Genomic DNA, 11,822 nt, shown 5'->3' with positions numbered 1-11,822 from the left:
AGAAGTAAAAATATGCATAAAATGGAAGTATTCCCATTTTATACTTATGGATAAGTGGCAACAACACAGTGTAAAAATACACGTTTACAAGTAAAAGATCCTGTTTTTAAAACCCGATTTAAAAGTCTAAAAAGTATGAGTATGCGTCAAAGTACCACGAAAGAAAGTAAAGATACTATATTATTGGATTGCAGTAATCATCGCATTAATGTGGTCATCACTTCATTGTTGCTGCTGATAAAGAAGGAACTTATAACTACATTTTGTGGAGTAAAAGCTACACTATTCTCCTCTGAAGTGCAGTAGAGTCGAGAAAGATCTACTTAAAAGTTCCTATTTATTCGTCTATTTGTGAAATATGTATACGTTTCTTTATCTTATTCTGAAAGCAAACCACGTAGCTTCCGGTAATTCTCAACGTATCCGCTAGCTTCCTCCCGTAGGGAAGCTTCGAGGGAGTGTCGTCGACGCTCAAATCAGGAGCATTTTGTCGTGTTCGGTTCTATTCACCGGAGGTAGAATCGGCGGGCGGTGCTCTGGGAAACATTTAGGTCGCTGCCGCCTTTTTACACCAAACTTTGCCTCGTGGCCACGAGAGAGTCCTTCACACACCTCCATGCGGTGGCATGTCACTTTGTGGAGCAATTCACAAGCAGTATATGAAGTTAACACAAGTAACTCCGCCCCTACCAGCTGCAACCTTAAGGTGAACCCAACAGCCATTCTGCATAATAACTTATTTTACGTTAGGTAGGATAATAAGCCTATTTTGATGCTGATACTTTTGCATTTGTACCTAAATCACATTTTTTTATTCTGAATTTACTTTTTCTTAGTAGTATTTATGAAATAACATCGTTTCTATTCATATTTTTTTATAAATATTTTAACATTCTAAAATCTAAATGATAATATTATATATGTATATATTATATGATTATTTGAGTGTATGACTACTCAATATATTTTTAATTATTTACCTATACTAATTTAGAATTATAAAATAATAAAGGATGAGTTTAAATATAATTATGTTTATATATTAAACACATTATTAATATAATTATATATTATATATATAATAATACATGAACATAATTATATTTCCAATGTAATATTTCATATTTTATATCTAAATAAATATATATATATATATATATATAAACAACCTTGAACGAGGAGCTCAGTTTATTCTGGTCTCATGGGAATATTAGAGGGGATGGATCTAATGGATCAGAGCCCAACCCCCCCCCCCCCCCCTTCTCCACTCTCCGTCGGCAGCCAGTGTTCTCAGGAATCGGTGCGAACCGGATTACTTCTTCTTCTTCTTCTACTTTTTCTTCTTTATTTTTTAAAGGCATTAATGTACGCCTCTTGCACCTGAACGTCACATGCACCGTGTTGTTTATTCGTAGAGTTTTTCGTGATGACTCCTCGTTGCTTGAAGATTATTTTTCTATTTTAACTCAGAGGTGGAAAACTCTGATCTGGATCTGGGAGTCTGCTGCATCTTGAGAGGGAACCGTGCAGAACCAACACCGGGACCGGGGGCTTCTGCAGGACCGTTATGGGACCGTTGGAGTGATCGTTCCCGCGGGGCGGAGGAGGGCTTCCTCCCCGTTATCTCTCCCCACGGAGAGCAGCTAAATGCGGCTGTCTGGAGACCCTGCACCGGCCACCATGAGCACCGGGTCCGGTAACTTCCTGCTGGTCCCCATACCGGAGTACCCTCCGCTGGACTGCGTGCCCCACAAGACCGTGAAGATCGTGGTGCTCGGGGCCAGCAACGTCGGCAAAACCGGTACGTTTTATTATCTTTATTCTCACTTAAACTCACATTCAACAGTTTGTCTTTTCGGGGTCAAGAACATCATAATTATTGAATGCACTAATACGTATTATATAACAACTAATGAGAAAGTAAACAACTCCTCATGCATCGGTGTTATTTCTTAGGATATGTGTGTCTATTAAAGGAGGACTAAATAAGTAGTGGAGAGGTTGCAGTTCCAAACCTGAACGACAGGGGGCGACATTTTGCATTCCAAGCTTTTAAATATATATAATTTTTCTTTTTCTTTTTGTATTTTTTTCAATTTCACTGAACGAAATAGAATGCGACGAAACATTTTAAATGACAAAAAGAAAAACTTAAATAAATAGAAAAGAATAATTATTTTTTAAATTTTTTTTCTTCTATTTGTTAGCTTTTAATCATTATAATCAGTGATGGAAATAAACAAGTAAACAACTCCTCATGTACCTGTGTTATTTGTTAGGATATATTGTGATATTTGTGTCTATTAAAGGAGGAATACATAGGAAAGTAGTCCAGAGGTTGCAGTTCCAAACCGGAACGACAGGGGGCGACATTCTGCATTATTAGTATTTGTTTTATTTTTTTAATATTGAGCGTTTTTATAATTGTTTTGTTTGCTTTTATAAATTATAATCAGTGATGGAAGAAAATTCTAAATAATATAAACAATTTAATTATAGATATAAATCCTGCATGCATAATTTTCTTTAAAGTTAAATTAGAATGGAGAAAAAAAATTGTGACGTGAGGTGTTCACAATTTGAAATAAAATCGTTTGTTAAATTAATTATTTTTTAAATCGTAAAAAAAAAATGTGTTCATTGTTAAATGTTTGATTTTTTTTGTTGAAAATTGTTTGGAAAAATCTCGAAAATAAAACAAAATATATATATTTATTTAACTCAACGTACTCTAAAAACATGTAAAAATCTCTTCTGTGTCTCGAGTCTGAGATGATGTCATAGTAATGTCACAGTGATGTCACAGCGATGTCATCAGAGTCGTTACAGCTCGGGGACGACGAACCGGAGGTGTCAGGGAGAGAAGGTTCGATTGAAAGGAAAAGTTGCCAAGTTGCATTGTGGGAAATGTAGGATCTCTGGTTGAACCACTGAACGATGCCTCGGCCTCTTCGGCCCCCGTGTTGACGTTTCCTCTCAACGGCCTCCCAAAAAGTCAGGACGATTGAGCAACGCAGCGAGACAATGATTGACCAATGCAAGGACGGATTGCGACATCAGGTTCCGAGTACCGGTGAATCATCTCGTCCCTCCAGACTCCAGGCCTGGTGGTTTGGCTAAAATTTTCAAAATAAAATGCAGAATGTGTCCCAGAAAAGACAAGTTAAAGTCTCATGTGGGTGGCAGCATCCTAATTATTCCAAATACAAGAACTTTAAGAAATTAAGGAACTTTTTCTTTTTCACTTCAAATCTTTAGAAAATCGACATAATCATCGGTTAATTTGAGGTTTTTTTCTCGTTTGTTCTGCAGCTCTGATCGTCAGGTTCCTGACCAAGAGGTTCATCGGGGACTACGAGGCCAACACAGGTGAGGAACACGAGTTGAGGTGAAGAGGAAGCAGCAGAGACGAGCGGATGTCCGTATACCGCCATCGATCCCTTCATCCCTTCATCTCCTCGCCCTCCTTCTCCCCAGGAGCGCTCTACTCCAGAAAGGTCACGCTGGACGGAGAGGAAGTGTCGCTTCAGATCCAGGACACTCCCTGTGTCGCCCTCCAGGTAAAGAGAGAGAGAGGGGGGGGGAGAGAGGAGGGAGGGAGAGGGAGAGAGGAGGGAGGGAGAGGGAGAGAGAGGGAGGGAGAAAGAGAGAGAGGGGGGGGGGAGAGAGAGGGAGGGAGGGAGAGAGAGAGAGTCACACATCTGTGAACATGAAAACCAAAGTGAAACCTAACTCCATAGACTTCTATACAACCAGAGGAGTCGCCCCCTGGTGGTCAGGAGGGAGAATGCAGCTTTAACACATGAAGCATATACTTCTATACAACCAGAGGAGTCGCCCCCTGGTGGTCAGGAGAGAGAATGCAGCTTTAACACATGAAGCATAGGCTTCTATACAACCAGAGCAGCTGCCCCTGGTTGTCAGGAGAGAGAATGCAGCTTTAACACATGAAGCATAGACTTCTATACAACCAGAGGAGTCACCCCTGGTGGTCAGGAGAGAGAATGCAGCTTTAAGACATGAAGCAAAGGCTTCTATACAACCAGAGCAGCTGCCCCCCTCATCAAATAGCTTTCCATCCCTAAGAAGCTTCAGGAATGTGTTTTCCGTGGCAGGAAGTGACCTCAGGACCGTCTCCTCACCTCTGTCTGTTTACACAAACTAAACGACCTTGGGGCGGCTCACTTCCCTCCAGTGGGGGAGGGGGAGATAACCGAGGGTGAAGAAGTCGGTGACCGGCTACCAGAGATTAGGCAGGAATAATTGGTGTGGAGGCAGAGAGGCGGCCAAGGATCTGCCCGACCCGAAGCCCAATAGGTCCCTAGGACCGGCAACTGGGTGGTCTGATGGGGGGTGTCATGAATTCAACCAGCTGGTGTGAGTCCATTTGTTTTGGCAATGTGCCTTTTAGTTAAAAACCACCAGCTGCTAACTCACTTCAAGTCGCGTCGTCTTTTATTTTCTTAAGTTCTTTTCACACGTTTAGGCAGCTGAAGGACGCCCCGCTGGCCACGGGAGGTATTACACTAGTCGGTACCGGTTTTATAACCTTCGATATCGAACGTGTTTCGGGTTTTTGGAATACACCACGGTCTAAAATATACGTAAAGGACAGAAATATTTTGTCTCAAAAGTAAAAGTACACATGTATGTAATGCTCTTTTTCAAAGTGTTGCATTATTATAGAATATTATAAGTTAGTTTTTAGCATTTTCATATTGTCGTTTGTCAATGTGGAGATAATTTGAGATACGTTACTGCAGAGATTAGCAGTATTTTTAATTTTTACTGCATAATATTACATGTTTTTATATGTAAAAAGCAAGTATTTTAAATTTTTACTGCATAATATCACATTCATGAATGTAAAAAGCAAACAGAGTAAATATTCCTACAATACTTCCAGTTTATTGGTCGTGGAAAAGTAGCAAAAAATGCAAAAATATCGAATAAAAAAATGAAAAAAGCACATTTCAATAACAAAATGCTGTATTAATTCATCATGAAGTGAATCCACGGATTAAATTGCATCACTCTGTTCTTGTCGTGTTCTGCAGGACGAGGCTGACGGCCTGTACTGCCAGGAGCAGATCAACAGGTGGGATCGCTCACCTTGAATATGATCATAAGGAGGAGGAGCCTCCTCATATGATCATAAGGAGGAGGAGCCTCTGTTCACGACTGTCCCCTCAGGTCCATCTACTGGGCCGACGGCTACGTGATGGTGTTCTCCATCACCGACCACAGCAGTTACCGCACCGTGCAGCCGCTGTACCAACACGTCCGCCGCATCCACCCGTCAGGGAACATCCCCGTCATCCTGGTGGGTGTAAATATTAACATATATATATATGTCATATATAAATATATATATATATATCTGTCATATATAAATATATATTTTTATTTATTATATATGTTTATATATATATATATATAAACATATATAAATACATAGTTATATATATAAATATATATAAACATATATAAATATATATATATATTTATATATATAAACATATATAAATATATATATATATGTTTGTATACATGTTGACCTGCTGACCCTGATCCCTCGTTCCTGTCATCGTCTGCAGGTCGGGAACAAGAGCGACTTGCTGAGAGCCCGACAGGTGGAGACGGACGAGGGGGAGGCGCTGGCGGCTTCGCTGGGTGGGCGTCGTCTTCCACTTCCTCTTCCTCTTCTTCCACTTCCTCTTCCCTTCTTCCACTTCCTTTTGCTTGTTGTTGCTCTTCTTCCTCTACCTTTTCCATTCTTTGTCTTCCTTTTTCCTTCTTCCACTTCCTTTTGCACGTTGTTGTTCCTCTTCTTCCACTTCATTTCCCCTTCTTCCTTTTTCCTTCTTCCACTTCCTTTTGCACATTGTTGTTCCTCTTCTTCCACTTCATTTCCCCTTCTTCCTCTTCCTTTTTCCTTCTTCCACTTCCTTTTGCACATTGTTGTTCCTCTTCTTCCACTTCCTTTTCCCTTCTTCCCTTCTTCCGCTTCCTTTCTTCCTCTTCCTTTTTCCTTCTTCCACTTCCTTTTGCACGTTGTTGTTTATCTTCTTCCGCTTCCTTTTTCACGATGCTTTTGCTCTTCTTCCTCTTCCTTCCTTCCTATTCCTCTTCTTCTTCATTTTGCACCTATGTCTTTGCTCTTCTTCCTCTTCCTTTTCCATTCTTCCATTCTCCCGCTTAACTTTGTACGTTGTTGTTTTTGCTCTTCTTCCTCTTCCCTTCATTTACTTCTGCTTCCTTTTTCACAATGTTGTTGCTCTTCTTCTTCTTCTTCTTCTTCTTCTTCTTCTTCTTCTTCTTCTTCTTCTTCTTCCTCTGCATACAGAGACAGAAGTCATCTGAAAAAGTCTGTTCGACATTTTGAAAATATCTCTGCGGTCGTATTATCGTTCTCAGATGACTCGTTCTCAGCGTAACAAGCAACATCTGGACGGAGGACAACTCTCCCCCACCCCCCCCCACACACACACACATCTGGGTCACTTTCTAATTCTTTTACACTTTTCCTCTGGATTGTATTTTTCCGCCCCCCTTTCCTCGGGGTCGGGGTTACTGCTGCGCGACATTCCACAGAAGAAGAAACACACTTTAAACTGGCTTTTTCCACAGTAAAAACGGTTGTAACACACACACACACACACGCGAGGAATGCTGTTGCGTTGTTGGAGTTGAATCTTCCTCTGCTCTCAGGAGGCGTGTACTTCGAGGCCTCGGCCCGAGAGAACCACGAGGGAGTCCACACCACCTTCCTCCACCTGTGTCAGGAGGTGGGAGCCCTTCTCTTGTTTCCTACGGCGCTCTGCTACTCCGCCCGGTAACAGCGAGGGGGGAGGAGTCAGAGCTTTATGTTTGAGGGATGTTTTCACTTAGAATTCAACAAAGTTTAATGAAGGGATTGTTTTTCTTCCACGGAGGAAAGAAAACATGTATTTAAAATAGGTATTTAAATCATGTATTTAAAATATGTATTTAAAATATATATTTAAAATATGTATTAAATATATGTATTAAATACATGTATTTAAATCATGTACTAATACATGTGTTTAATATATGTATTTAAACATGTATTTAAAATATGTATTTAATATATGTATTGAAATACATGCATTTAAATAATATATTTAAATACATGTATTTAAATATATTTAATTAAATCATGTATTTAAATACATGTATTCATATACATCAATAATATTCTAAGATTTTAAGATTCAACACTATTATTTTGCTCCTGATATAACAAATATTATATTTATTACAAATGTTGTGACTGATTTCAAATGGACTTTATTTCACCCACAATGCACTTGGTCTCTGTGGTGCAGGTGGTCCGGGCTCTGGGAGGAGCCAACGGGGAGAAGAGGCGGGGGGGGCTCCACCTGGCCCGGCCCAAATCCCCCAACATGCAGGAGCTGAAGAGGAGGTTCAGACAGGTGCTCTCCTCCAAGGGGAAGTCGTCCACGGCGCTCTGACGGCCGGACGAGGACCACGACGACCGGCGACCACGAGATGACCACGAGGCGACCACGACGACCACGAGATGACCACGAGGCGACCACGACGACCACGAGACGACCACGATGACCACAAGACGACCACGATGACCACGAGACGACCACGATGACCGGCGACCACGAGATGACCACGAGATGACCACGAGATGACCACGAGGCGACCACGACGACCACGAGGCGACCACGACGACCACGAGACGACCACGATGACCACAAGACGACCACGATGACCACGAGACGACCACGATGACCGGCGACCACGAGATGACCACGAGGCGACCACGAGACGACCACGATGACCACGATGACCGGCGACCACGAGATGACCACGAGGCGACCACGAGATGACCACGATGACCACGAGACGACCACGATGACCACGACGACCACGATGACCACGATGACCACGAGACGACCACGATGACCACGATGACCGGCGACCACGAGACGACCACGATGACCACGACGACCACGAGACGACCACGATGACCACGACGACCACGATGACCACGACGATCACGAGACGACCACGATGACCACGATGACCACGACGACCACGAGACGACCACGATGACCACGAGACGACCACTATGACCACGAGACAACGGAAGGACGAAGAAAAAAACAATATCGAAGACTTTTTTGAAGCTCGAGAACTCGAGGCGCTCGAAGACCGAACGGAGCTGCTGCTTCTTCTTCTTCTTCTTCTTCTTCTTCTTCTTCTTCTCCTTCTCCTCCCCCCCTCTCCTGGTGGACGTCGATGGTCAGAAATAATAAATAATCGTTTTAAAGAAGTCGGGAGTTGTATTTTTGCATTTGTGAACAATGTGTGGAAAAAATAAACAATTTTATATCAAGTCAAAAATATATATATATTTTGAATCCATAATTACTGTCAACAAAAATGATTCTAACATTTTATGTAAAACTTCTTTTTTTCAAATATTTATTTTTCAATTGGCAGATAATATTCAGCCGAAATTATTTTTAAATTCTAAATTAAACTTTTTTTTTCATCAGGATACTTTCAAAAACAGAATTTTTTACAGTGATTTTATTGGCCGAAAAAAATATATATATACATTTTTTGTTTACTGTGAATCAGGATTCTTTTTTATTCGTCCTGCATTTAATCCTAAAAAAAACAACAACAAAAAACCTGTAATATTTTTTAGAGCATATTTTACTTTTGTGACACAAACATGCAAAAAACCCTAAATACTGCAGACTGAGTCCGGCCTTCACTTCAGAATTTAAAAGTATGTCACGGGTCACGTGTGTTTGTGTTTTTCTGCCGTTCTCACGACCTCTCTACACACACACACACACACACACTGGATTCCCAGTAAAGAGAAAATTCCTCGGCATCTGTTATTTCCTTCTCGGTCACCGAGCTGCCACTCCAAACCCTTGAACACACACAAAGAAAACAGTCTGCTGACCCCCGGCCGGTGACCTTTGGTGACCCTTTGCCCTTTTGGGAAGCAGCAGGGCTCCATGAGGGACTAAGCCGGCGGGTCGAGACCCCCAAGATGACGTTCACGTCTTCCAGTCCACGCAGATTAATCTAACTCGGACGTGTTTGTCGCGCTAACCCTAACAACGGGCCGGAGTTCGGAGATATCCGAAGAAATCGTTTAGCGTTTTATCCACGTGAGAGAAGTTACTGATGTTTATTTCATGTAGTTACGGCACACGGTCGTTATTTTAACCCAAACCACGATCTTTACCTCAACCTAGCTAAATGTTTCACGATGTTTTCCTAAACTTTAAAAAGTATTTAACAATCTTTTCTTCAACCTAACTAAATATTTCACGATCTTTTCCTAAACCCAAGAAAAAATTTCACAATCTTTTCCCAAACTTAATTAAGTATTTCACAATCTTTTCCTCAAACTAAATATTTCACGAACTTTTCTTAAACTTAACAAAGTATTTAACAATCTTTTCTTCAACCTAACTAAATATTTTACGATCTTTTCCTAAACCCAAGAAAAAATGTCCCAATCTTTTCCTGAACTTAGTTAAGTATTTCACGATCTTTTCCTAAAACTAAATATTTCACGATCTTATCCTAAAACTAAGTATTTCACGATCTTTTTCTAAACTTAACGAAGTATTTAACAAACCTTTCTTAAACCTAAAGAAACCGTTTAGCGTTTTATCCACGTGAGAGAAGTCACTGATGTTTATTTCATGTAGTTACGGCACGCGGCCGTTATTTTAACCCAAACAACGATCTTTACTGAAACCTAGCTAAATGTTTCACGATGTTTTCCTAAACTTAACAAAGTATTTAACGAACCTTTCTCAAACCTAACTAAATATTCAACAATCTTCTCCTAAACCTAACAAGTTATTTCACAACCTTTTCCTGAACTTAGCTAAGTTTTTCACGATATTTTCCTGAACTTAACGAAGTATTTCACGATCTTTTCCTGGTTCTTAAACCAAAGCGTTCACTCAGCGAGCCACGAGCAGAACATGTGGCTTTGGTGACGGAGAGAGAACACTCCATCCAGCAGGACGAACGCCAGCTGTGTGTGTGTGTGTGTGTGTGTGTGTGTGTGTGTGTGTGTGTGTGTGTGTGTGTGTGTGTGTGTGTGTGTGTGTGTGTGTGAGTGAGTGAGTGAGTGAGTGAGTGAGTGAGTGAGTGAGTGAGTGAGTGAGTGAGTGAGTGAGTGTGTGTGTGTGTGTGTGTGTGAGAGTGTGTGTGTGTGTGTGTGTGTGTGTCTGTGTCAGGCCTCATTCTGTTATCTGTAAGAGGTGGCAGGAAGTCAAAGTCCTGTTGGGGATGAAGTCAAGAGCCCAAACTGAGAGAGAGAGAGAGAGAAGTGAGAGAGGAGAGTGGAACGAGAAAGAGAAAGAGAGGGAAAGAGAGAGTGTGAGAGGGGGAGAGAGTGAACAGAGAGTGGAAAGAAAGAGAGAGCGAGGAAAGGAGACACATTCAGACTGATAAGCGTTTTGTTTAGACGCAGAGCAAACGGGATGCAGAATGGTGCAGTGACGGAACAACGATGACATCATTATTATTATCATGATTCTAATCTGACACAAAAACACACATTTATTTTAATATTAACATTTGTAGGACAGAGACACGGTCACGACTCTGGGGACTTTTTATGACTTTTGGGGACTTTTTATGACTTTTTATGACTTAATATGACTTTTTATGATTTTTTTATGACTTAATATGACTTTATGATTTTTTAATGATTTTTATGATTTTTTATGACTTATCTATTTTTTTCATAATTTTCTGAGGATTTTTTCATTCCTCTTTGTGTTTTTTTTTATAACAGTGAAACTAGACAGAAAACATTCTAAACAAAATGAATGTGATACCTGAAGGTGCCACTAGGGGGGTAATTGTGTTTGTTGAGTAATTGTACTCACACCCGCCTCCAGGTGTCACTATTTCCACTTAGTTACTAAAATCTACACATTTCTTCTTTGGACAATAAGAGGCTTTAAAGAAACTACATTTCGATCTCTTCAAGAAACATCTCCAATGACGTCACTCTGTCGGCGCCCCCTAGTGGTGGGGCGTGTCAACGGAAGCTCTGTGACTGATCTGGGGTCAGCCGGCCGTGAGGAGTCAGAACGCTCCATACTGCAGGTCTTGTTATCTCTGCTTTGGGCTCCGGTGGGAACCCCGTTTCTGATGTATCGCCATGACGACGGGAGCTCTTTCAAGATAAGGAGCTCCTATTTTAAGCAACTAAAGAACTTTTTTAACTTTCTTCCAGTCATAAACATGTCGACTTCTGGATAACACGTCTGTGTTTCAGGAACATAACTTCAGCCCCTCGGGACGAGTCCTCAACACCCAATTAAAAAGATCCTCCAACTTTCTGGAGAGGGGGGGGGGGGGGAGAGAGAATGAGAGAGAGAGAGAAACAGTCTCAGAGATCCTCCTGTTGCCAAAGCGAATAAACAGCAACCACGGCAACATGCAGAGATTCAGTGTGTATGTGTGTGTGTGTACTTGTGTTGGGAAGTGTGTGTGTAAATGTGTGTGTCTGTATGTGTGTATTAGTGTGTGTGTGGGTATATGTGTGTGTGTGTGAGTGTGTTCGTTGGGTTCTGAGTGATGAGGTTGGTTGTGTGTCTTTTTGTGTTCCTTCTGTTTTGTGTGTTTCTCCGTGATATTGTGTATCTTTGTCGTGTTTTTGTGTCTTTTTGGGGACATTTCTGTATTTTTGAGATACTTGTGTGTGTGTTGTGAGTCTTTGTGGCCGTCCTGAATCCTGCGGCTCGTGCCTCCCTCTAGCTGCCAGA

General features: G+C 41.3%; 1 protein-coding gene across 2 annotated transcripts; it reads left to right on the top strand.

The window, feature by feature from the left end:
* The first annotated feature begins 89 nt into the window (after positions 1–89).
* On the top strand, positions 90–8,332 carry rasl11a (RAS-like, family 11, member A). Of its 2 annotated transcripts, none has more exons than XM_056442787.1 (9): positions 90–706; positions 1,471–1,801; positions 3,313–3,369; positions 3,478–3,560; positions 5,058–5,098; positions 5,194–5,323; positions 5,598–5,673; positions 6,712–6,788; positions 7,350–8,332. In XM_056442787.1, exons 2-9 carry the CDS (start codon positions 1,648–1,650, stop codon positions 7,494–7,496), a joined length of 765 nt encoding a protein of 254 aa, XP_056298762.1. In that variant the 5' UTR covers positions 90–706; positions 1,471–1,647; the 3' UTR covers positions 7,497–8,332. The 2 variants fall into 2 exon arrangements, with proteins under 2 accessions (XP_056298762.1, XP_056298761.1); XM_056442786.1 differs by lacking the exon at positions 90–706 and adding an exon at positions 1,281–1,365.
* The last annotated feature ends 3,490 nt before the right edge of the window (positions 8,333–11,822 follow it).

The sequence above is a fragment of the Pseudoliparis swirei genome, chromosome 21 (assembly GCF_029220125.1).
Source record: "Pseudoliparis swirei isolate HS2019 ecotype Mariana Trench chromosome 21, NWPU_hadal_v1, whole genome shotgun sequence".
NCBI classification, from domain to species: Eukaryota; Metazoa; Chordata; class Actinopteri; order Perciformes; family Liparidae; genus Pseudoliparis; species Pseudoliparis swirei.
Note: the sequence above shows the minus strand (reverse complement) of the source record. Positions and strands in the feature narration are given on the sequence as shown.